The following is a 27,336-nucleotide window of genomic DNA, read 5'->3' as shown; positions in this document are numbered from 1 at the left end:
GCTACTATTTCTGGACTAAATTACAAATCTTTGCAGGTGATGTGCTTCTCAAATTTCCTGTCCATAGTATCTCCAGTTTTTTATAAACAACTAACTGATAAGCTGGCGCTGCCCGAGTATTTATTTATCCCAACCCTCCTTCCACGAAGGTCGCCACAATTTCTAATGTTGGATTTTCCCCCTTACCAGAGGGAGTCCCCTTGAGGAGTACTGTGAAGCTATTACAATGGTAACTTCACTGCGCTGTACAGCAGAAGCCATTTTAAGGCAGTACTGTAGAATCCATTTTAAGGCACAACAGACTGCATCTTAACAGAACACACACCCCGAGAGGTGTTAGGGGTGTCTTACCCCACAGTATTTGTTTCCAGAGAGTAAGTAAGTTTGGTTGAAATTGCTCGAGGTGTTCCAGAGTTATGCTGGAACACACACACACACACACACACACACACACACACACACACACAGCCATTTTTATATATATAATAGAAATAGATAGATTAAGGGAGGGGTCTGTGGAAGCTTCTGGAGTGCGGCCCAGAAATGCTAAGTTAATGGGGTCAAACGAGTGAAATGACAGGGGCCTTTCAAGGCTGCAAAGTCCATGCAAGCGATCGATCGGCGTTTTGCTTTAATGATGGGTTTGCAAATCCGAACACTTGTAATTTATTTATTTTTGCTCTCTCATTAAAATTGCAGGCTGCAAACAGTTACCTCAGAGACCAGTGGTTCCATTCCTTGCAGTGGAAGGTAAGTTGTTTATCTATGTGGTTTTTGTTCTTGTTGTTGCTACAATCATTAGAAGAAGAAAAACAATCGGTGCACTTTGGTGTAGTTAGCCTGCAAATCAATGATATTGGTCTTCGGTTTCCCGCACTTGTTGGAAGTCAGCTGGTCAAATTGCAAATGGTGACCCCATGACATCACTCATATGGGGATGCCTGTGGTGGCCCAAGCACTCTGCCAGCAAAAGCACTCCGTTTTCGGCTGCAACAGCTTCCTGCATCCCTCTGCCAGCAAAAATGGGAGTTCCGTTTTCCCTGGCAAAGGCCCCACAAGCTGGTTCTTTGGTGCTTCCAGGGCCGTCCCGCCAGCCAGATCTAAGCACCCCACAGCTCAGATGTGGCTCTCGGGCCTTGAGTTTGCCACCCCTGTTCTATAGGGCTACTGTTGCCTTGCTTTCAAGGATTTGTTCTTGTGACACTCTCTCTCTCTCTCTCTCTCTCTCTCTCAGTCCCTCCCTCCCTCCCTCCATCCCTCCATCCCTCCCTCCCTCCCTCCCTCCCTCTCTCTCTCTCTCTCTCTCTCTCTCTCTCTCTCTCTCTCCTCTCTCTCTCCCCCCCTCTCTCCCTCTCTCTCTCTCTCCGACCCCTCCATCAGAGTGTCTGCTTAATGTTAAACTGTTTACCTGGGAGGGAATCTGGCAGGGTTTTGGGGGGATGTGACTTTATAACAGCATCATCATAAATCCTTATTTAGGACAGTAGTTGAGCATTTCCAGAGAGGGTGCTTAAGACAGAAGGTACGTAGGAATGACAGAAGCTCTGGCTATGTTCTGCGATTCTTCTGAGCAGCCTCATCCCTCTCTTTAAAAACCGAGTTACTGAGAAAATGGCGGAGAGTTGGAAACATCTCTTGGACTTTGGGAGGAGAATTGTGCATTGTAAAATGGGCCCAGGGATGCAGTTGGAATTAAGACAGGCAATCAGTTCTCTCTCTGTGTGGATGTATTCATCATAAAGGATAGCTGCTCTGTTTTGTCCTATTTCTGTCACTTTCTACATGCAGAAATCGTGCATATATTGCTTTTTTGCATCGTAAAATAGACCAAAACTGGATGTAGTATTCCAAGTAAGGCCTTATAAAGTGGTATTTACACTTCACGTGATCTTGATTCTATCCCTCTGTTGATGCAGCCTAGAACTGTGTTGGCTTTTTTGGCAGCTGCTGCACACTGCTGGCTCATATTTAAATGGTTGTCCACTAGGACTCCAAGATCCCTCTCACAGTTACTACTGTGGAGCAAGATACCACATATACTGTACCTGTGCGTTTTGTTTTTCTTGCCGAAATGTAGAACCTTACTCTTTTCACCATTGAATTTCATGTTGTTAGATAGCGCCCAATGTTCATGTCTGTCAAGATCCTTTTGTATCTTAAGCCTATCTTCTTGAGCATTGGCTATTCTTGCCAGCTTGGTGTCATCCGCAAATTTGATGAGTTCCCCATCTGTCTCCTCATCCAAGTCATTGATGAAGATGTTGAAGAGTTCTGGGTCTAAAACAGAGCCTTGGGGTACTCCACTGCATACTTCCCTCCATGTAGATGCAGTTCCATTGAGGACTACATATTGAGTGTGGTTGGTCAGCCAGCTACGAATCCATTTGGTGGTGATGCTGTCTAATCCACATTTTTCTACTTTATCTAGTAGTAGGTTATGGTCTACTTTATCAAATGCCTTGCTGAAGTCCAAGTAAATTATATCAACAGTATTCCTCTGGTCCACTAGTTTTGTCACTTTGTCAATGAATGCAATAAAATTAGTCTGGCGTGATTCGTTTGTGACAAACCCATGTTGGCTTTTGGTTATTACTTTGTTTGCTTCTAGGTGTTCGATGATTCGTTGCTTGATTATCTTTTCCAGAATTTGCTAACAATCTCTTTCTTTGGATGCGATCTTTTTTTTTTAATAAACCCAAAATATTGTTATCCCTGTAAGAAAGAACTCTTTGTAAGTGGCAGGAAAATAGAATATTGTGTTCAGTTCTGGTCGCCATGGTAGGAAATGGATGCTGAGATCCTAGAAGGTGTGCAGAGAAGAGCAACAAAACCGATTAAAGATCTGGAGGCAAAATTGTTACGATGAGCGGTTGAGCTGCTGTGAAACTTATGGTGGAGAAAGATTTGGGATGACATAATAGCCTCTTCCTGTACTTGGTGGGCTATCACAGAGTAGAGGAGACTGTCTTATTCTCTAGGGCACCAGAGGGCAAGACATGAAGTAATGGATGGAAACTAATCAAGGAGAAAACCAACCTAGAATTAAGGAGAAATTTGCTGACAGTAATAATAATTAATCAGTGGAATAGCTTGTCTCTCACATTTGTGGATGCTCCGTTACTGGAGGTTTTCAAAAATTGACTGGAATAGGTCTCCTGTCTTGAGCAGGAGGTTGGACTAGAAGACCTCTGAGGTACCTTCCAACCCTATGATTCTGTGTTCTGTAACCGTGGTGGCGAATCTATGGCAGCGTGCCAGAGGTGGCCCACAGAGCCCTCTCTGTGGGCACGCGCACCTTTGCCAGCTGCGCTTCTGGTTTCTGACATGCACGGTCTTTGCGGGCACTGGAGTGCTGGAAAATGCCTGAAAACAGCCTGGAAAATGCCCCTAAAACAGGCCATTTTCTGGGCCATTTTCAGACCATTTTGGGACGATTCGTGGCTTCAAAAATGGTCCCAAAACACCCCAAAAAAGAGGCATGCACGCACCAACCAGCTAGTCTTTGGATTTCCAGTACTCCAGCGCACGCAAAGACCAGCTGGTCAACATGCATGCACATGCCAGAAACCCCAAAACTAGCTGGCTGGCACACACATGTGCACTGGTCAGCCGGTCTTCAGGTTTCCGGCATTGCGGCGTGCATGCATGTGCATTCTGGTTTGGGAACTCGGTGTCAAAAAGGTTTGCCATGACGGTTCTATAATCTTCCCAGTGATGGTCCCCAGCTGTAGATGCTTCTTGCTGATGAGTGATTTTCTTATCTGCCAATGTGCCAAGCCTTCAATGTTATGTGAACGTATTCATGTTTTGATTTAAAACCAGTGGCTTGATTATGTTTCTAGGCATTATTTTTAATTGTCATTTTAGAGCTTTGCATGTATTGCCTGGTTCCATGAAAGCTACATGCCAAGACTTATGCAGGAAGGGAGTCTGCTTACACTTAAATTGCACTGGAAAGCTCTTTTCTGAATAATGAGCTACACCTCCTAGAAGTAAATTATCCTCAAATAAGTAAGGCAAATTGTCATGTTGGCATCAGAAAATAATCTTAGATGAGCAATGCTCATTTCTCCCTCCCAAACAATCCACTGGAATCAGAACATTGGAAATAATTGGTTTTTCCAGCAGCTGGCACTAAGTGGGAAATGAATCTCTTGGAGGTTGGAGAAAATTATGAAAAGCAATTGTGATGTATGTGTTTTTCTTGATATTGTATTAAAATGAATTAGAGGTCCATGGCATGCTGATATTTGCTTATGTCTCTAGATAGTATGATTTCATACTGGCATCCTGAATGCAGAGAAGAGCAACAAAGGTGATTAGGATAGAGGAGGCTAAAACATATGAAGAACAGTTGCAGGAACTGGGTATGTCTAGTTTAATGAAAAGAAGGACTAGGGGAGACATGATAGCAGTCTTCCAATATCTCAGGGGTTGCCACAAAGAAGAGGGAGTCAAGCTATTCTCCAAAGCACCTGAGTGTAGAACAAGAAGCAATGGGTGGGAACTAATCAAGGAGAGAAGCAACTTAGAACTGAGGATAAATTTCCTGACAGTTAGAACAATTAACCAGTGGAACAACTTGCCTCTAGAAGTTGTGAATGCTCCAACACTGGAAGTCTTTAAGAAGATGTTGGATAACCAGTTATCTGAAGTGGTGTAGGGTTTCCTGCCTAAGCAGGAGGTCGGACTAGAAGACCTCCAAGGTCCTTTCCAATTCTGCTATTCTGTCATTCCACTATTTTGTAATTTCTAACTAAAAGATATGAAACAGTTTGGCATGCGCATAAGCCTTTAAAATTGTTGACTGAGTGTTTTAAAGATTGCCAACTAATGGCAGCATCCCAGCTTCTGAAGCTTTCTCCCTGCAACGAGATCCCTTGATCTCTTGATGAATCCACCAAGACTCAATGGGGAGGGTTGAGCCGTTATTCATCCATTTTTATTGTTACCCCATAAATGTCAACCTCAGAAATTATTACATGGTGAAGTCAACTGGAACGCACAGTGCCAGGCTGACTTAACCTAAGTTGGGGAGTTAGACGCAAATGGGACTGATTTAGTAGGAGTTAGGCTGATAGTAGTACAGCTTACAACTGTTTCAATTTTGCAGAATATAATTCTGAATGGTTTTTTGGGGGGAGTTTATTATTTTCCTCTCTTCCTTTCTTTGCCCCCTCCCTCACTCTGTGCTTCCTGCAGTTCTGAGCTGCATATTTATTCATTTATATCCCGCTCTTATTATTTTTCCAAATAATGCAAGGCAGTAAACTTACCTAATTCTCTTTCTCCCTCCTATTTCCTCCACAATAACAAGATTGTGGAATGTTTTAGGAACTAAGATAATTTTGGAGAAAAAATGGCATGCTTTTGCATTTTACTCAAAAATGAGATGGTTAGAGGTCCAGGGACAATGCTCTTCAAATGCTGAGAACTATATGTATTTGTATAGGGATGCAGTGGCGCAGTGGCTAAGACGCTGAGCTTGTTGATCAGAAAGGTCGGCAGTTTGGCAGTTCGAATCCCTAGCACCGCGTAACGGAATGAGCTCCCGTTACTTGTCCCATCTTCTGCCAACCTAGCATTTGGAAAGCACATAAAAATGCAAGTAGAAAAATAGGAACCACCTTTGGTGGGAAGGTAACAGCGTTCCGTGCACCTTCGGTGTTTAGTCATGCCAGCCACATGACCACGGAGATGTCTTCAGACAGCATTGGCTCTTCAGCTTTGAAATGGAGATGAGCACCACCCCCTACAGTCAGGAACGACTAGCACATATGTGCGAGGGGAACCTTTACCTTTACCTATAGTTCATTTAATGACCATTTGAAGTTACTACTGAAAAAAGTGACTTGACCATTTTTCAGACTTCTGACCTACATTCAGAGTAGAGCCGGAAGTGACCTTGGAGGTCTTCTAGTCCAGCCCCCAGCTCAAGCAGGAGACCCTATACCATTCAAGACAAGAATGGGATGGGATGGGATGGGATGCAATATGATACAATACAACACAACACAACACAACACAAACTTGGAGGGCTTCTAGTCCAGTCCCCTGCTCAAGCAGGAGACCCTATACCATTCCAGACAAGAATAAAATAAAAGAGAAGAGAAATAGAATAGGATAAAATAGAACTGGAAGGGACCTTGAAGGTCTTCTAGTCCAGCCCTCTGCTCAAGCAGGAGACCATATACCATTCCAGACAAGAATAAAAGAAAAGAAAAGAGAAATAGAATAGGATAGAATAGAACTGGAAGGGACCTTGGAGGGCTTCTAGTCCAGCCCTCTGCTCAAGCAGGAGACCCTATACCATTCCAGACAAGAATAAAATAAAAGAGAAGATAAATAGAATAGGATAGAATGGGGCTGGAAGGGACCTTGGAGGTCTTCTAGTCCAGCCCCCTGCTCAAGTAGGAGACCCTATACCATTCCAGACAAGAATAAAATAAAAGAGAAGAGAAATAGAATAGGATAGAATGGAGCTGGAAGGGTCCTTGGAGGTCTTCTAGTCCAGCCCCCTGCTCAAGCAGGAGACCCTCTACCATTCCAGACAAGTGGCTGTCCAGTCTCTTCTTAAAAACCACCAGTAATGGAACGCCCACGATTTCTAAAGGCAATGCCTTCCACTGGTCAATTGTCCTCCCTGCTAGGAAGTTTCTCCTTCATTCCAGGCAGCCTCAGCCACGACGGATGAAACGGGGAACGGGTAGCGGCAGCGGCCGGCAGGGAGAAGCAAAGCTCTCTTGTGTTTTTCCCTTGCGCCCTACCCACCCCCAGCCTCTCCAGAAAGGGCTGTTAGGACGCACATCTGCAGTTGGGTTTCTCACCCACCCTCCAAACATCCTGGAGGGAGCAGCGCAGGGAGCAGCAGTTCTCGTGCCGGGGGGAGAAAAAACAAAACCCCTTTCTCCAGCCTGCTGACGACAGGGGAGTAGACGGAGGCGAACCATCCCTTCCATTTATGGCGAAGCGAGGCTAAAACCATCAGCAGATAGCCCATGTGGTTTTTTTTACCCAGAGGAGGGGGAGCAGAATAGGTAGGTAAACAGATTTCTTTTTTTGAAAAAGAGAGAGAGAGGAAGGAAGGAAGGAAGGAAGGAAGGAAGGAAGGAAGGAAGGAAGGAAGGAAGGAAGGAAGGAAGGAAACCTTTTCCAGCCTTGGGAAGAGCTTTTTTCCCCTCCGAAGGGAGTTGCAGGGAGGGGAAAACTAGGAAAGATGGTGGCTGCAGCTGAAGCGTTAAAACCCCCAGGGGGAAATCAGCGTTCCTTTTCATCCGGTTTGCCAAAGCTCAGGACGGGGGAAGGGGGGGAATCGGTTCAATTAGAAACCGCTCTGAGAATTAAAAAGAAAAGAAAAGCATCCCTTTCTCTGCAAAGAGGACGGTGTCACCATTCCGCGGCTTGAGGTGGGAAAGCTTGTGAGGTTTCAAGATCCCCTATGCTGGGAGTCTGCTTCGGAGAATCGCATTATATCCATATATATATATTTTCCCCTGGAGACCTCTGCTCTCAATCATGGTTTGACATGTATGTGCAACGATGGACCCATGCATTGAATGTTTTGTGGTACCTTTGTGAGGCTTGCAATTGAGACTGGAGGCTGGGTTACCTGGGCAACTGGCTGATCAGGCCTAATTTCTTTGCAAAGAGGATGTTCTCTCTCTCTCTCTCTCTCTCTCTCTCTCTCTCTCTCTCTCTCTCTCTCTCTCTCTCTCCCTCTCTCCCTTTCTCTCTCTCTCTCTCTCTCTCTCTCTCTCTCTCTCTCCCTCCCTCCCTCCCTCCCTCCCTCCCTCCCTCTCTCTTTCTTTCCTCTGATGCACAGGCATAGAACACAGAGTGACAGAATTGGATGGGACCTTGAAGGTCATCTAGTCCAACCCCCCTTCCCCCCCCCCATTCAAGAAGAAGACCCTATATTGCTATTCTAGACGCTTTCCATGATGCTGTAATTGGTGAAGTCATCAAAGAGGAAACTACCACATTTAAGCAGACAAGAGGTAGTCCTCAGTTTACAACTGTTTACTTAGCAACTACTGGAACTTAAAACAGACTTCCGTAAGAAACTCAAGACCCACCTGTTCCAATTAGCTGGCCTGGCCCATTCATAGCTCTATTCCTTATCCTCCTGGCAGTTATTTTAATTTTGGGGCAGTTTTTGGGGTAGTTTTTAATGTTGTTTTTAATTTTTTACTATTGTACAGTTTGTATACCGCCTCCTCTATGTATATGTATGTATATCGTGTTTTTTACTCCGACTGTACACCGCCCCGAGTCCCTTCGGGGAGAGGGAGCGGTTTATAAATCTAAATAAAGTTAAAGTTAAAGACTCCCCTAAAAGAGACTTATAACTCGGTTTCAAAGTTCTGACATTTCCCCCCAGACTCCCCCCCTCCGCCTCCCCCGGCAGTCATGTGACAACATTTTGGATGCTTGTCCTCCATTTAACCCAATTTACGAACATGACAAACGGCATATTATTCAAGTGATGGTTGGGAGATCGTTACAGGTAGCCCTCAACTTACAACCACAATTGAGAATTTCTGTGAGTAAGGAAAGTCAGTTGTTAAGTGAGTCACACCTGATTTTCGCTGTGCTTGTTGAGTGAACCAGTGGTAGGTTCCGGATCCCGTCGCAACCAGTATGCTGCGCATGGGGCCAGGCGTCTTAGTTGGGCACATGCGCTGCGCATGCCACCACCCTGCTCGGCAGAGGTCGTGCAGGCGCAATTGGCCCGTTTGCTTCAAAAACCGGTAAGGAACGCGGGTGGGTGGGTAGGCCAAATGAGCCCCCGTACCGATACGGTGGCCGCTGCTCCCAGCTACTACTGGTACAGCTGTACTGGGTTGTACTGCCTGGAACCCACCACTGGAATGAACCATTTGTCATTAAGACAACCTGGCTTCCTCTGCTGGGACGGTTGCAAATAATGAACGCATGACTTCAAGATGCTGCAACCATCATAAATATATCTTGGTTGCCAAGCATCTGACTTTTGATCATATAAACATGGGAACGCAGTGATGCTTGTACGTGCAAAGACCAATCAAAAGTCACGTTTTCAGTGCCGTTTTAACTTCAAACAGTCTCTAAACAAAGTTGCATAAACACTCTTTTAACTTGGAAATGATATTAGGGTAAAAAAAATTGTGGTTGTTGGTATAGAGCAGGGGTGTCCAAACTTGGGAACTTTAAGACTTGTGGACTTCAACTCCCAGAATTCCCCAGCCAGCATGGCTGGCTGGGGAATTCTGGGAGTTGAAGTCCACAAGTCTTAAAGTTCCCAAGTTTGGACACCCCTGGTATAGAGTAAATCAAGACTCAGCACAGGATGACAAATGCATAGAAAAATGTTGAACGCTATCCAGAATGAAAGTAGATATATAATGATAGGGTCTCTGCGATTTGAATCCCCCTTTTAAAAAAAAAACCGAATTAACGTTCCAACAAACTGGATATTTGTGAATAAGTGCCTTTTGTGCAGAGGCATATATCAAAAATAATAATCAATATCGAGTAAGTTGTTTTCATCTCCTCTTTTACTTCAAATGCTTAATACAATTTTTAAAGATAATTGCATGCCGTGGCTTTTCTTTTTTTCCTGGAAACCCTCAGCAAAATTCCAAAGAGTCAACTTCTATTAATAACAGAATTTTTTTTAAAAGCAGATCATATAACTGTAATGGGGGGAGGGGGGATGGAACCAGTATTTATTTTAGTATTTTATTTAGTTATTGAGTTTGTCAAACATGTACAAGATAACGGATATAAGTATAAACCTGAAGATGAACACAGGAAATCGGTACGAATGAATGGGGACAGTAGGACAGGGACGGTAGGCACGCTGGTGCGCTTATACAAGCCCCCTTTATGGACCTCTTAGGAATGGGGTGAGGTCAACAGTTTAAGGTTAAAGTTTTGGGGGTTTGAGGATGTAACAACGGAGTCAGGTAGAACATTCCAGGCATTGACCACTCCGTTGCTGAAGTCATATTTTCTGCAATCGAGTTTGTAGCCCAGGTACTATTGCGGTTGAAGCTTATTATTGATACGAGGGATTAATATTAATATAAAACTGTATAAAATATATTATGAATATAAAGCTTAATATTGACACAAGGGAGCTGGCATTTTTTGTCATAAAGCCAGAATCTAAACAAGGAAACTTTGCCAGGAGGAAATGAAAGTTTTAGCAGACATTTGGGGAATTCTATCCAAACTGTTTCAGGAACCTGTCTGGATGCTTTTCTACCCTGGCTGTATTTATATAGCTAGTCCTTGACTTACAAGCACAATTGGGAGCCTTATTCCTGTTGCTTAAGCGAGGCAGTTGTTAAATGAGCCACTCCCAAGTTTACAACATTTTTTTTGCCGTGGTTTTCAGGCGAATCAATAGCCATTAGCAATAGCACTTAGACTTCTATGCCACTTCACAGTGCTTTCCAGCCCTCTCTGAGCAGTTTTCAGAGTCAGCCTCTTGCCCCCAACAATCTGGGTCCTCATTTTACCCACCCTGGAAGGATGGAAGGCTGAGTCAACCTTGAGTCTGGTGGGATTTGAACTGCCAAACTACTGGCAGCCTGCAGTTCTGCACCCTGACCACTGCACCACCGCAGCTCAAACAGCAGTTGTTGTATGAATTATGTGGCCATTACATGAATTTAGCTTCTCCTAATTTGAACTGGGTTCAGGAACAAGACAAGTGCTACCATCTGGACGAAAAGTACTAGTACTACACCATGTGGAATAAATGTTAAATAACTAGTAGTTGATATGTGCAGTCTTTTTTTTTTGGCGGGGGGGGGGGAGATCTACTGGTTCCTGTTTAAATCGAAAAGATCTCCTGAGGTTTCCAATTTGAGCTTTAGAAGATCAATGGTCCCAACCTTTCCAGGAAAGTACACGAAGCAGTTTGAGAAGGAACGTCATGGAGATTTCTTGGCATGTCCTCTTGTTGCTGGAGATTTTTTTTGAGTGCCATAATAAATCAGCACTTTCTGCCAGATGCATTCTGCGAAAAGTTGAAACATGTTTTTAGCCTTAGCACATCTGCCAAAAAAAGAAAAGAAAATCAAACAATTCACTGTCAGGAAATTGGTCTAAGCCGAAATCCTATCATGGTTGGAAGTTAGGGCAGACAAAGATTTTACCACCAGAAAGAAGATCTGTTTAGATGTCTATATTTAAAATCATGGAAAAAATGCTGCAGTCTCTTGGGTCAACTTCCTTCCTTGGGTGAAATGGGAGAGTACAAGCGGAAAGAAGGATTTGGGGGTCAGAAACAGGAATTCAAAACCCAGCTAAACAGATAGTAGAGGGACACGGTGGCTCATTGGCTAAGACACTGAGCTTGTCGGTCAGAAAGGTGTGCAGTTCGGCGGTTCGAATCCCTAGCGCTGCATAGCGGAGTGAGCTCCCGTGACTTGTCCCAGCTTCTGCCAACCTAGCAGTTCAAAAGCACATAAAAAAGGCAAGTAGAAAAATAGGGACCACCTTTGGTGGGAAGGTAACAGCATTCCGTGCGCCTTTGGCATTTAGCCGTCACATGAGCACCGAAACGTCTTCGGACAGCGCTGGCTCTTCAGCTTTGAAAGGGAGATGAGCACCGCCCCCTAGAGTCTGGAACGACTAGCACATATGTGCGAGGGAGCCTTTGCCTTTAAACAGATAATGTTGGGTATGGGTCTCCTTTGGGAAAGATCCGTTTGATTCAAGAAGGGAGAGTGCAAATCCCACAGTGGCAAGTGTTATTTCCATGTGCGTGCCTTTCCAGTCCCAACCCACTGGGCTGAGATCATGACAAAGTTTTGCTGATGTCATGAAACCCTCTAGTGACTGGGGCTCATGCCTTGGCATGAGAGGTTGGGAAGGAAGGGAGAACAATCATGCGTCATTTCTAGTTTATCTACAGTGTTTAGACATGCCTGATTTATTCAACTTTAATCTGCTGCCTCAACAGATGATTAGGTCTACACACACATGTTATCAACAGTACAGGTAGTCCTTAACTTACAACACTTCATTTACTGGCTGTTCAAAGTTAAAACAGCACTGAAAAAAGCAACTTATGACCATTTTTCACACTTACAACTGTTGCAGCTTTCCCGTGGTCACATGTGATCTGAGTTAGGCTTCCCCAAAAAGCACGAGGCAGAGTCCTGGTCCCGACAAAATCCCTTTTATTAAACAAATGTGAATTCCTCTCATTCACATTCATCAAAGGCCTGCCAAACCTTCTTTCAAAGGGATATTTATGACTACAGACCTTATCTATCTTGGAAAGCTGCCATGTAAATATTTTCCAAATGAGGTGCTGTGCAAGGAAAGACTGGGCACAGAGTCTCTGAGATTCATGGACAGATCTTCACACTCCTGAAACGAATCTAACGACCGAACGAACGAATTGTTTCCTGCAAAAGCCCCCTCCCCTTTTGCTCCTCTTTTATTTCCTATGGGAGGGGCCAATCACTTTCCACCTGTGACTTTACTCCCAAGTCCACCCTGATTTCTGAGCTGTTCTTTTCTTCTGGCAGCTCTGCGCATGCGCGCACCAGGAACAGGCTCCTGCTGTTCCTCTGCCTCACTGCTGTCTTGCTCCGAAGGCAGCTGATCACTGCCAGACGGCCTCGGCCCCGTCTCTGCCTCCGGCGCAAAGCCCTCATCAGAGCTTTCCCCAGCCTCCAGGACTGGCCCATGCTCCTCCCCAACCTCCTTACTGTCTAATTCTGCTCAAAGCTCTACTGGTGGGCCACAATAACATGATCAAAATTCAGGTGCTTGGCAACTAACTCATATTTATGACGGTTGCAGAGTCCTAGCAGAGGTCTTGTGATGATAAGAAAGGCCATGAAGATTAGACCCTTTGATAAAACAGTTGAAACATTCATAATGAATAAAAGGCTGAGAGGTTTTATCCAGTGTCGTGTCTCTAGAATAAGTTTAGAAGGACCATGTTGCATTTCTTTATTCAAAAGGTAAATCCCGTTGAATTTATTACTGCTACCTCTATACACGAATTGTCACCTAATGTTCAAAGCTAAATTGGTGCTAGATAAGAGTCAACAGAATTCATGGGAGCTGGACTTGGGTCTCTTGTGGCAACACAACGATTCCATACTGATGACAATTTTCCAGGGCGCTGCTCTGGAGAGTCCAAGCAAGGGTTAAATACAGCCAATCTGCCCAGAACTGAATTGAAACTTTAAGCCACGCCTCTGGTGCTGATTATCTTCAGTTTTTTTTCAATTCAGCTAGCCCAGTGGACGCGCTTAGAGTTTCTCTTCAATTCTGAGATAGATTGACATTTAACCTCACTTTCCAGCTCATCCTGCTCTTCTCCTACAGTAGCCCAGGTGTAAAGATGACCACTCACTTGGTGGCTTTAAAGAAAGAGTAGAATTGCTTGTGGGGAATATAGCTTTCAGCGAGAGCTCAATTCTGATGGCTAAATATTGCCCTTTCGCTCAACTTCCGGGAATAGATTTATGGCAAAAACTGGAGGAATCTTCTACTGATTAGATATTTGCTTTTAGTTTTGCTAACACTCCATTTGACGATTTGAAATTAAAAGTGTGGTTCAGGGCCATTATATTGCAGAAATCTGGGTAAGCAAAGGAGTTAGACAGCATTACACTATATTGTTCAATGATTATAAGCTAAAGGTAAAGGTTCCCCTTGCACGTACATGCTAGTTGTTCCCGACTCTAGGAGACAGTGCTCATCTCCATTTCAAAGCCGAAGAGCCAGCGCTGTCCAAAGACGTCTCTGTGGTCATGTGGCCGGCATGACTAAATGCCGAAGGCGCACGGAACGCTGTTACCTTCCCACCAAAGGTGGTACCTATTTTTCTACTTGCATTTTTACATGCTTTTGAACTGCTGGGTTGGCGGAAGCTGGGACAAGTCACAGGAGCTCCGTTACAGGGCGCTAGGGATTCGAAACACCGACCTGCCGACTTTTCTGATTGAAAACTCAGTGTCTTAGCCACTGAGCCACCGGGTCCCTTTCAATGATTATATAAACCCCTTAATTGACAGGGGTTGATGGTTCAGCAGTTAAGGCAAGACACTGAGCATGTCAACTAGAAAACTGACAGCCCGGGTTTGAGACCCAAGCACCATGAGATGGGGTGAGTTCCGGTTACTAGCTCCGTCTCCTGCCCACCTCGCAGTTCAAAAGCATGTAAATGTGAGTAGATAAATAGGTACCCCTTCAGTGGGAAGGTAACAGCATTTTGTGCACCTCGGCATAAAGTCATGCTGGCCACATAACCCCAGGGGTGTTGTCAGATAACACTGGCTCCCTCAGCTAATAAATAGAGATAAGGACCTCTCCGTAGAGTTGGACACAACTGGCGAGGGAAAACCTTTCTCTTTGATTGACAGATCATCACCACAGCTGGCACATAAGCATGTTTCAATACTCCAAAAGTGGGTGATGTAACGATATTGGTGTTAATGCAGGTTGATCTGAGAAGGACCTTGCAATCCCTTGTGGAATTCTGCTGGGAGAAAGTACTTGAGATCAATTAGGACAAACTTACAAGCTTTGCAAAGTGCTCTAAAATCCCTCAATTGAAAGAGCTACACCAGGTCAAACAGTGTAAGTGCTTGGGGATAATATTTAACCTGCAGAAAGTTAGAATGTACACTTACGATACTCTGTTATAATTTGCAGAAAGATCAAGCTTGACTGTTCAAACCTTTTTAAAAAAAAAAATCTCGGGGAACAATATATATATATTTCAATAGAACAGAATATCTGTAGCTGTAGAAGAGCAGGCAGAGATAGAGGTAGTGTAGTTAAGCATGTCATTGGCTTAGAGTCGTTGCATTCCTACAAGGGGTTCAAGTCCAACTTCTCCTGAATTCTCTAGACACTTATCTGGTGCAAATTTAGTACTGAACTTCAGGGGTCTAGATTCTTGTATGTAGGCCATAGCAATAAACCACTTGATCTGCAACTTTAACAACTTATGCTGTAAGCCGCCCAGAGTCACTTCAAAATGAGACAGGCATTAACATATGGTCCTGATCCTTTGTGCCTGACAGTAGCTCAGGGTTGAACTGTGAAGTCCTGGATGCTCTCTCTGTTTATACCTTAGTTGTACTTAACAGATTAACAGAGTTGGAAGGGACCTCGTAAGTCATCTAGTCCAACCCCCCGCCAAACAGGAGACCTTACACCATTTCTGACAAATGGCAGTCCAGTCTCTTCTTGGAAGGCTCCAGTGATGAAGCTCCAACAACCTCTGAAGGCAACTTCTGTTCCATGGGTTGATTGCTCTCACTGTCAGAAAATTTCTCCTTATTTCCAGGTTGAATCTCTCCTTGCTCAGTTTCCATCCATTATTCCTTGTCTGGCCTCCAGGTGCTTTGGAAAATAGCGTTACCCCTTCCTAATCAGAAGCCTAACTGGAAGTTCAATTCTGGAGCCAACCAGAAATCCAGTTCCCCGACCATAGAGTCTCTACCTAGCACGGCGTCCTTTTTCCTCTGCCAACCGGAAGTCTGGTTCCCCCACCATAGAGTCTCCTCCTAGTGTGGCATCCTTTTTCCTCTACCTGTCCTAATCGAAAGCCTTATCAATTGTGGAGCTGACCGACGACAGGGAGCCGCAGCAGAGGGATGAAAGAGCCACATGCGGCCCCAGAGCCACGGATTGCTAACCCCTGGCCTAGCCTAATGAAGAATGGTTAGCTGGCTTTAATGCTGGCTTCCTCCTGATACTTGAGGGGCTGTCACAGGGATGAAGAGATTGATTTATTCTCCAAAGCACCAGAAGGCAGGACAAGAAGCAATGGGTGGAAGTTCAATAAAGAGTCTTTCCACCTGGGAACGGAGGAGAAATTTAAGTGAAAGCAATTAATCAATAGAACAGCTTGCCTCTCAGCATGATGGGTGCTCCATAGCTGGAGTTTTTCAAGAAAAAATTGGACAGCGATTTGTCCGGGATGTTATACAATCTCTGCCTTGGTCAAGGGTTTGAACTAGAAGACCTCCAAGGTCTCTTCAGCGCTATGGTTCTATGATTCATTATTTCCCTATTGTTCCCTTGGTAGGAAAGTGTACAGCAATTCTTGTAATGATTGGTTTTGCCCATATGGGACAATGAAAAACATTGCTTATTAACTTTTTCACATCATTCCTTTTGTCAGGATACTCGTGCATACTCTTTGACACCATAAATAGCAAATTACTTAGGCCATCCAGATATATTTTGTACTGTGGTATTTGTTTTTTTTTTGTGTGTGTGATAGAATTGATGTAGTATTTCTGAATGTTACTGATTAAGGGGAGAATTGTATTACTTTTTTTGCAAGAGCAGAACAGCTTTTTTCTAATACCCATTAGTTGTTTTAGAATTCTGTATTTTAGCTTATCAGTTAATCATAGAACTGTAGGAAAGCATTCACGCCCAAATCTCACTGTTTTTGTTGCCTCTTAGCATAAATCTTGTTTGCAAGGATTAGGATAACACATTCTTTGTAGGTTTAGTTACTTAGTTAGCCTTATTGATGTTATAGATTTGGTGCTATTAATTCTGTATTCATATACTGTATTCAGAGCTGCATGGATGCTTTATTATAGCCTACTGTATCTTATTTTGCTGATGGTTGAGTAAAATAAATTTCCAGATTTTTCCTTCTCTTCATTATTATCAGCATCATCACTCTTCATTACTTTCAATATCATTTTCTGCATAATACAAACAGAATAGATATGGTACCTAGCCTTGCAGTGGATTGGTTCCTTCCTTCCTTTTCTCCCTCCCTCCCACTCTCCCTCCCTCCTTCTTTCCATTCTCTCATTCCTTCCTCCCTCCCTTCCCTCCCTCCCTACTTACTTGCTTCCCTATTTCCTTCTTCCCTCCCTCCCTCCTTCTTTCCTCTCTTCTCCCTCCCTCCCTACTTCCTTCCTTCCCTTCTTCCCTCCCTTCTTCTTTCCATCCTCTCTCCTTCCTCCCTCCCTTCCCTCCCTCCCTACTTACTTACTTCCCTATTTCCTTCTTCCCTCCCTCCCTCCTTCTTTCCTCTCTTCTCCCCCCCTCCCTACTTCCTTCCTTCCCTTCTTCCCTCCCTTCTTCTTTCCATCCTCTCTCCTTCCTCCCTCCCTCCCTTCCCTCCCTCCCTACTTACTTACTTCCCTATTTCCTTCTTCCCTCCCTCCCTCCCTCCCTCCTTCTTTCCTCTCTTCTCCCTCCCTCCCTACTTCCTCCCTTCCCTTCTTCCCTCCCTTCTTCTTTCCATCCTCTCTCCTTCCTCCCTCCCTCCCTATTTCCTCCCTTCCTTCTCTATTTCCTTCATCCCTCCCTCCTTCTTTCCATCTTCTCTCCTCCCTCCCTCCCTTCCTTCCCTCCCTCTTTCTTTCCCTCCCTCCCACCACACTCCCTCCCTTCTTCTTTCCATCCTCTCTCCTTCCTTCCTTTCTCCCTCCCTCCAATGGCTGTTTCACTGCATTGAGCAAGCCAGTTCTCTTTGTTTTCTTTTGAAACGGGCAGAATCACATCCAGGAACAAATCAAAGGTATGCCAGTTTATCTCTGGAGGTTTATTAGTTACTTTCCAACCCTTTCCTGGGCTGGGCTGTAATTTTTACAGTAACATTTCCTGAAGATAACAGTGCTTCATGCAAACAGGTTTAAATCCTTCTGGCTCCAAGATCTGCCAGTAGAAGAAGTGGGGAAGACAGAGAGAGGGAGAGGGCTTTTTTTTTCCCCCACCAAGAGGCCGGAGAGAAATTAACTCTGAAGAAGATCAATTTCAAAATACAGCATATCTTCCAGACATCCATTCTAATCTTTCCTGGCCCATCTTTAGTGGCAGACAATTTGTTCCGTACTCTCCAGCTCGCTCCTTCAAAAAGTAGCAATCACATTTTTTTGCCCCTGAAAAAAAGTATATACTTAGAAGTCTGTAACTATAGAGCTTAGTGAAGGTCGAGGAAGAGAAGGAGCAGGGGTAGAAAGAGGAGGAAAAGGAGAGGAAGGAGGAGGGGAAGAAGAAGAAAAAGGAAGAAGAAGGAGAAGGAGAAGGAGAAGAAGAAGAAAATTATTATTGATGTTGTTCTTATTTTGAGAGTCTATTTTGAGTGACTGGCATCAGCGAACCCTAGCTATTCTTCTAACAAGATTTTTCTGCTACATTACACTGGAGACTGGCCTCGCATATGGAGTCTGAGGTGGGAGTAAATTAATGGTGGGGAATGTGATGGGGGAAGTGATATTTGAACTACTGTCGCTTGTTGAAATCTGCTTCATGTTTATTTTCAAGTCCTTTTGCGCCTCTCCCCCGCTGTCCAATCTTTATTTGAATGAACCAAGCAGGCTGAACAACAAAAGAGCATTAAGTCCATTTCTTAAAATCTCTTAAGCTTCTTCAGCCAGGCAAAAAATACATAGTCTTCTCTGACTTGAAAACATTTGTTTTTATTTTTTTTTTAAAATCAGAAAAGTGTGTTCCGTTTTTTGCCGTGCGCTTTTCAGCAAGAAGTTTGGCTTGGATCTTCTTGTGGGTGGTTTGTGCGGAATTGCCATTCAGATGATTTTATTCTAAATAGCATTGTGCAAAAGCGGTATTGAAGAATTTAACATTTCTTTTTAAGTTCAACCAACCGATTGGTTGAGGTATCTTTTTTTTTTTTTTTTTTTTGGAAGATGGAGTGCCCGCCGATCTTCCATGGCGAAAACTGGGTTTTCAAAGGTTATTGAACATGGTTGGTTTTGCTGGATACATCTTACGTCGTTCTCTTTTATTTATTTGTCGGTATTGTGCGGACTTATGTACGTTGGTATTATTGAAAAAGTGATCCATAAAAATAGGAGCAATGATCAATAATATTGCCTGGCATAATTACAACTGTCCCTCCTGGCAAATGTATTAACTGGTTATTTTAGGGGTATTGTTTTTAACTTATTGTGTGTGTTTTAGGGGTTCAAAATCCTATATTTATATATATTGCTTTGTACAGTTCTTTTAATTCCATTTTTAACCTCCTCCATTCCAACTGTACATATTCAATTTTTATTGTATTTTGATATATTTGGCATGGACTGTACACCGCCCCGAGTCCCTTTTTGGGAGAGGGGGCGGTCTAGAAGCATGAATAATAAATAATATATCCTTCAAAAGTCTTATTGGGGAACATGAGGTCGGTTGACAATGGTTGATGGAATGATAGGCAGATGAGAAGAGTGCATGAGGAACATCTGAAGATGATCCGTTTCTCTGAACATCTGAAGATGTTCCGTTTGACTGAAATGGTATAGGGTTTCCTGCCTAGGCAGGGGGCTGGACTAGAAGACCTTCAAGGTCCCTTCCAACTCTGCTATTGTATTGTAAGATGATCGTGTTGAAGATGGTAGTTGAGAAACAAACAAACTTTGGACATTTCTGAAAATTTTAAATAACTGTTTGGTGTCTGGGTGGTCTGAAGTTCCCTTTATTTCATTTAGGCTTTTCTGCATTGGCTTATCGTAACCATTTGACTCGCCACCATGGAACACCATATGGAAGCTTTGCATTAAAATCCCTAGAATTCTATTCTGTCCTTGTAAAAACCAAGATGGAGGAAAAAAACCCGATGAACTGGATCCTGTTGCACTTACAATTTCCATCTCCAAAGTTTTCTGAAAGCAAGACAGCTACTACTGATCATTGTTGCCAATGCCCTTTGTCTTGTGGCTCTGAATCTTGTGGGATTTTCCCTGAATCTTGTGGGGTATTCCAGAGACCTGTTGCTTTCTCCCTGAATTCAGCCATTCTGAAAAAATAAATAAAAAATAAAGCCATAAACCAGGTTTTCTTCCATTGATAGGTTTCAGTCAGTCAGCATAAAGAAGTCAGATGAGACTTAGGGAAATTGTAGACCAACATATCTGGATCACAGTGGAAAAGGGTGATACAAGTTTCTCACTGGTTCTAATAGCTGGTTGTTTGTTGTTTATACTTTTGATACTTTTGATATGTTTTCAGTGGAGATGATAGATAAATGGATGGATGGATGGATGGGCAAGCAGGCAAGCATTGGCCTGTGTATTTGACCTTCATTGTTATGGGTAAATTTAGTAGACCTGTTCCACAGTTTATGTGTATTTGATAAACTAAAAGACATGCTCTTAAGTAATTGTGTTTGTTAACAGTGAAATACTTATGATTTAATATCAGGATAAGACAACATTGTCCCCAAGCTCATAATCTAGAAAGACAGAAAATGGATAGAAAAAAACATCTTTGCAACCATAGATGGTTTGAAGTGGTTACTTAGCAGGTCAAATCATTTGCAGACTTAATTATGATCTACCAAGTGCTAAAAAGATCTGCTGCTTAGAAAACATTTTTTCCTCCATTTTGTGAGGAAATCTTGAGATGAAATCGAAGCAAATCAACAAATTAGTGTAAGAAGGCAAGAGGAGTGATGGAGATCAAGATTCCAAAGAAGACTTTATCCAGCGTGTCGCTTCTCCATTTGGTCTGTTTGCACATGTTTTCCTTCAAACCCCAGTGAAGAAAATGCTATGCAAAATTTTTCCTTTTTAATAAAAAAAAAACATGGTTAAAAATCAAAGTGTTGTCTAATTGGCCTTCAGAGCTAAAAGCAGACAGAAATTGGATGTGATCTTAACTAAACATCCTTTCTCCGTTGTTGATGGCGATAGCATCCAGGAATGGGTTAACTTCATCTGTTATCCAATCAGACTGAGTCTGCAACTTTAATGTCCCACCTCCTTTGGTAGCTCCACCCAGCTTTTTGACTCAGTCTGCTATCAGGACTGGACGTATTCTTTTTCTTCTCTCTGTTTCAAACTTTTAAACAACTTTCTTACATGCATAGAGGTTGGCTCCCTTCTAATTCCATCTAGGTTGAGCAGCCCAAGCAGCCCAAGCAGCCCAAGCAGACAGGACCTGGATGTGATCTTCAAAGTAAACCTTAAGTAAACATCCTACCTTTGTTTGTTTTCTTCCTAGAAAAAGATCTACAAGTACAAGAAAGTGCTGAGTAATCCAAGCCGCTTAGAGGTGGTCCTGAAAGAAATCCGGACTTTGGTGGACATGGCGTTAACTTCCCCTTTGCAGGATGAATCCATCCATCAAGCTCCTTTAGAAATTGTTTCCAAGTTGCTTTCAGAGGTAAGTCTTTGGCAATGATGTCTCTTCATTTCTGTTTTCTAATAATCCAAACCAACAAACTAGTAAACCCAGTGCAGCAGATTTTTAGGCACAGGGCAGTGTAATGGCTCAGTGGTCAAAATGTTGGGTTTATCGGCTGAAAGCCGGCAGCCCAGGTTTGAGATCTGAGTGTCGCGCAATGGGGTGAGCGCCCGTATTTCCCTAGTTCCTGTCCACCTAGCAGTTCAAAGACAAGTAAATGCAAGTAGATAAATAGGTACCACTTCGGTGGGGAGGAAGCAATACTCTGTGACGTCATGACACACATGACTGCAGAAACATCGTCGGATAGCACTGGCTCAATGGTCTTGAAACGGAGATGAGCTCCACCCTCTATAAGGTAAAGGTTCCCCTTGCACATAGGCCTAGTCGCTCCCGACTCTACGGGGTGGTGCTCATCTCCGTTTCAAAGCCGAAGAGCCAGCGCTGTCCAAAGATATCTCCGTGGTCATGTGGCCGGCATGACTAAACACCGAAGGTGCACGAAACGCTGTTATCTTCCCACCAAAGGTGGTCCCTATTTTTCTACTTGCATTTTTACATGCTTTCAAACTGATGGGTTGGCAGAAGTATAATCTTCAGAAACTCCTTTCCTTTCCTTGCTATTATAGGGCTGTCTAACCTTAGCAATTCTAGGACTTGTGGACTCCCAGAATCCCCATTATTTCAGTGTGATCACTTCCATCCTCATGTTAAAGACTGACCATTTAAAAAGCTGCCCATTAAAACTCCTTGCCCTTAAGAAAGACGTGCGAGAAGTCGATTTACGCCATCCTAGACTGGTTGTTCATTTGGTTTGGTAGTTTAACCTCTTGTCTGGAATCTTTCCTGACTCCTTTATTGTGAATGATTGCAGGTGGGAACTCGTGAGTGATTATTGTCAAGATGGGAAGTGTTTGCATCCCCATCAGTGATTGAGTTCACTGGTTTGGTGGTTCCGGGAGAACTAGAGATGGGAGATGTTGCTGGGGGGGAAACAGAGTCACCAGTGTTGCAACTGGTGTTTTACTCTTCCTCAGCAACTGGATCTTCTGAGTGATGCGTGATCAGTTAGAATCATCTAGTTTAATGGGTGATCCTCCAGATTGATTGGAAATGGGGCCCCTGTGGGAGAACAGAGCAGATGGATCTTGAAACCAATTGCAGACTGATGATAATGGTGATGATTTGCCATTGATTTCTTAATGTAATCTGTAGTGTAATGCAATCTCAATTTTGTAAATGTAATCTGATCTCAATTTTGCAAACATAACGTTAATGTAACCTCAATTTTCAGGCGACCAATCTAACTGCTCAAGAGCATGAAAATATTATTGTGGTAAGTTACAAAAACTCCTTTCTCGGGAAGGGGGGGAATAATGAGTCTCCTTCCTTGAGTTTGACTTCTCCAGGGTAGTCTTTCTCCATGATTTTTTTTAAAACTACAGATTTAACATGGTTTCATTCCAAGGTTACGTAGTCAAGTAATAGCTAAGAGAAGCGGTTGGGAACATTATTTTCATTCCCCCCCTCCCCTAAAATATTTGAAGAGAAAGGATAAGATTCAGGAAGCTGCAAGAATTACATTTTACAGCCCATCTGTTGCGTAGCTTGCATTGTTAGTATTCATTACATGCAGAGTCTAAAAGAATTAGTAGAATGTAAGGATTGAAAGGGATGTTCCAATATATCTTTCCCAAAATAATTAAGTTGCATCTGGTTGGCTAAATGAGGTGAAGGAGAAGTCTATATTCTTCCTACGTATTTCATTATCTTTTCCTTGTAAAAATGCTAGCCAAGTCAGCCATGTATCACAAAGGTGAATATGGTCTCCTTAATTTTCTAGCTGAATTTTGAAAGCTCACAATTTCCAATACCATTGTTAAGTAATCTTACCTTAGTTACCATTTTCATCTGGTTCCGTAATGGTCTCAACAAACCTTCCAACATAAATAATGTGACCAAAGAGCAAGTGCAATAATAATCTGTTGCCAGATGTGGATGCAGCTTGGCTGTCACTCAAAAATCCTTGGAGAACTTTCTAAAGAAGGTCAAATACTTTAGCCACCAAAAATGAGAAGAGAGGACTCCTTGGAAAAGACCCTGATGTTGGGAAAGGTGGAAGGGAAAAGGAGAAGGGGACGGCAGAGGATGAGATGGTTAGATGGTGTCGTTGACTCAGTGAACATGACTTTAATACTATAAGCCCTCCAGAGTTACCCTGTGGTAAAATGGACGGCCAATAAATTGGATGGGGGGTGAGTGGATGGATGGATGGATGAATGGATGGTCGGACAGATGGATGGATTTGGACAAACTCTAAAAGACACCAGAAGACAGGGAGGCCTGGTGCAGAGTGGTATTCAGCAGGTTCTAACCAGTTCTGGAGAACCGGTGGCGGAAATTTTGAGTAGTTGGGAGACCCAGTAAATACCACCTCTGATTGGCCCCGCCCCCATCCATTCTCTGCCTTCCGAGTCCCAGATGATCGGGAGGGAATGGGGATTTTGCAATATCCTTCCCCTGGAGTAGGGAGGGAGTGGAGATTTTACAGCATCCTTCTCCTGCCACACCCACCAAGCCACACCACACCTGCAGAATCGGTAGTAAAAAAAATTGAATCCCACCACTGGCCTGGTGGGCTATGGTCCATAAGGTCGTGAGGGATCGGATATGACTTATCAACTGAACGACAATAACGCATGGATTAGGAAATTATTTTCCGTTCAATTCTCAGGAGGTTTCAATAACAGAGAAATTTATCCTCTGCTTGAGTAGCGTTAGTTATGTGAGTCCGTCTTCCAACAAGATAAGTCCGTCTTGAATGCTCACTGTTTGGCTTTAATGTAGGCCTGTGGCTTTTACATGTGTGTTGGTTGCTTCTTTAAATCCAAGAGGAGAAGATATTCAAGCAGCTTAGTTCCCACAGAATTGATGCTCTGAAAAAGAATTGCCAGAAAGGTTTTTTGCAGAAGCTTCTTCCTGTCTTTAAAAACAACAACTGTTTTTGCAATCTGGTACCTGGAATTTTTTAGCCCCAAAACAGACTCAACCTTGAAGAATCTTCCGTTCTGACAATACTTCATAATTTGCAGTCGTGGCAGCAGTGACATAATCTGATTATGGGGCTGCTGTTACTCTTAGTGCCGTTACAGCATGTAACTGCGTTTGGGTTGCCTAGCAATGGACAGAGAAAGGATGAAGTTAGGAATTGGGAAAACAAGAGCTTTGTTGGAAAGGAAGAAGTTTCCACTTGCTTTGGAAAATTCCCATGTTCCTGGCTTTTGTTAGATCCGGAAACTCTTCAAACAGGACTGTTAGTCCAAGGGGGAAAGATGGGCCCAAACGATCAGAGGTTAGAAAAAGAGGTGATCCTCAGAATATCTTAAGTAATATGTTGCCAGGTGTTCTGGATAGGGCACTCCAGATCCTTATTAAGAGTACTGAAAAATCAGGGAAGAATAAATAATTGTTCCTGAAAGCAAATACTTTGTTTCCCCGAAAATAAGACAGGGTCTTATTTTCTTTTGACCCCTGAAATAAGCACTTGGCCTTATTTTCGGGAAGGTCTTATTATTTTTGAGGTACAGGAGGCCTCTTAATCATATGATCCAGGGAGGGCTGGAAGTTCTGTCCCTGTTCCTGCTACTCTTGCCAGCCCTAGTATCACCGGGCTCTTTTTGCAGCCGCCCCTAAGAGAAGGGGCGCGGAAGCTAGGGTTTACGGGAGTGGACTCCATGGGGCCATTTCACGTGGATGGGAGGTGCAGGTGGGGCACGTGGGGCATGTCCCCCCTCCCCCCAGCAAATAACGGAGACCGGCTGCGCATGCGGTTAAATATTTTAGGGGAGAGCTTATTTTCAGGGGACAGCTTATTTTAGCACATGCGCTCCAAAGCCCGATTGGGCTTATTATCCGGGAGGTCTTATTTTCGGGGAAACGGGGGAGTGTCACTGCAAGGATGTTGAAAGGGTCTGAAATTTGATCCCTTGTCCATGGGGATGCTGCAGCGGTCACTGAAGTAAAAGCCAGTTCCATGTGGATGGCAGGCGCATGTGTCCCCAAGGAAATGATGGGTGATCTTTTCCAATGCTCAGGATGACAGATAGAGATGAGACTGAGCTGAAGGCTAACAGACTTTATTTAGGCTAACAATTAGCTCTAACCAGTGGCTGCTTGGCTCACTACCACAGCAGCTGTTCAGCACTTTTGACAGCTATTTTATACCCGGCATCGTCTGGTGCGCAACCAGAGTGTGCCCTGCTCCCCGCACTGGCAGCAGACCAAAGTGAAAGCAGGATAAAGCAGCGGGGACCAGTTGCGCATGCATGTAAAGGAGGGCTTATTTGGGGGGGGCTTATTTTTGGGGAAACAGGGTAGCAGAGGAAGAAACCCACACCTCTTCCCTAAACGCTTTCCCTAGGATGCTCATGTCTGATCCATCTTATTTGCTCTGGCAGCCCAAATGTTTAGAAATCTCTTAAATCAAATGCGGTTCCGGATTCTGAAGAAGTTTTTTTATCTACGTCGTCTTCTGCGGTAACGTTTTTGCCTACGAGAGCCCTTTTCTTCTTCTGGTTGGAGATGGAAGAATAATAGGGAGCCTGCTTCTGATATAACGACCAGAGTATAAATGAATATAAACGTGCTGTCATTCCTTCATCATTTTAGGCACTTGCTCCTTTGCTGGAAAACAACCACCCACCACCTGACTTGTGTGAATTCTTTTGCAAGGTATTTCTGGTGTCCTTGTTTCTTTTCTTAATTTTGGCAACCGATGTCCAAAACTGTCTTACGTGGCAGCTTCTTAAACAAGTTAAGGTTTTGTTTGTAGAGAGTAAGGGAGGTGTAACCTTCATGGATATACGCCGGAACTGTGATCTAGACAAAATGGGATGAAACATTTTTTTTAAGTCCAGAGAAAATGGATAACATTCAGACAGTTTGCTTAGACAGCTGTCGCCTTACCGGAGCATAAATGGTGGAGAGACAACACAGTAGCTTCTCTCAATAAACTTTTTTTTTAGCTTTCTGCAGTCAATTTTTTGTCTGATCTACCTAGCGAGGCTGTTCAAAACTACAGTCCTCAAAGATTAGCATGAATTATAAGCATTATGCTTGGTTGGTTGGTTGGTTGGTTGGTTGGTTGGTTGGTTGGTTGGATGGATGGATGGATGGATGGATGGATGGATGATAGATAGATGGATAGATGGATAGATGGATAGATGGATAGATGGATAGATGGATAGATGGATAGATGGATAGATAGATAGATGATAGATAGATAGATGATAGATATAGATAGATAGATAGATAGATAGATAGATGATAGATAGATAGATGATAGATAGATAGATAGATAGATAGATAGATGATAGATAGATAGATGATAGATAGATGATAGATAGATGATAGATAGATAGATAGATAGATAGATAGATAGATAGATAGATAGATAGATAGATGATAGATGATAGATAGATAGATAGATGATAGATAGATAGATGATAGATAGATAGATAGATAGATGATAGATAGATAGATAGATAGATAGATAGATGATAGATAGATAGATAGATAGATAGATAGATAGATGATAGATAGATAGATAGATAGATGATAGAAAGAAACATACAAACATACATACAGTGGTGGGATTCAGCCAGTTCGCACCATATCGGGTTGTTAACTTTCTGAGCAGTTTGGTGAAATGGTTGTTGGAAGAAATCTTTACGGTAGAGAACCGGTTGTTAATTTATTTGAATCCCACCACTGGATAGATGGATGGATGATAGACAGACACAGAGATACAAGCCTGACAGCTTCAGAAAGAAGAGGAACAGGCAACATGAGTGAGACGTAACTTCTGTGGTCCTTACTGAGAAGCACTTTCAAACCCTTCCCAAAGATCTATCCGGTAGATTGGGGAAGAGAGCCAATATAACTGATATTATACTCATTAAGATGAATAGAAATGTTGGGGGTCATTAACGGCAGTGGATTGTGCTTTTTCTCACCTCTTTTTAAATCTAACCATCTCTTGACACAGCATTGCCGAGAACGCCCCCGGTCTATGGTGGTCATAGAAGTTTTCACTCCAGTGGTACAAAGAATCCTAAAACATAACATGGTGAGTCCATCACTTTGTTGCCTTGGTTCAGAGTTTTCAGTACAAAATCTTCACATTGCTGTTAT

At 43.3% G+C, this 27,336-nt stretch overlaps 1 protein-coding gene across 2 annotated transcripts in view; it reads left to right on the top strand.

Moving 5' to 3' along the window:
* CMIP (c-Maf inducing protein) overlaps positions 1-27,336 on the top strand; it is a 164,561-nt gene that overhangs the window by 105,965 nt on the left and 31,260 nt on the right. The window contains exons 3-7 of one of the 2 annotated variants that reach the window (XM_081963323.1): positions 700-750; positions 20,962-21,123; positions 22,439-22,480; positions 25,813-25,875; positions 27,191-27,271. In XM_081963323.1, the coding sequence (XP_081819449.1) occupies positions 700-750; positions 20,962-21,123; positions 22,439-22,480; positions 25,813-25,875; positions 27,191-27,271 (399 nt within the window). Of the gene's footprint in view, positions 1-699; positions 751-18,020; positions 18,176-20,961; positions 21,124-22,438; positions 22,481-25,812; positions 25,876-27,190; positions 27,272-27,336 lie in introns of those variants that run through there. The other variant, XM_081963324.1, reaches the window with a different exon arrangement.

This window comes from Natrix helvetica, assembly GCF_964273705.1.
Source record: "Natrix helvetica genome assembly, chromosome: 10".
NCBI lineage: Eukaryota > Metazoa > Chordata > Lepidosauria > Squamata > Natricidae > Natrix > Natrix helvetica.
Note: the sequence above shows the minus strand (reverse complement) of the source record. Positions and strands in the feature narration are given on the sequence as shown.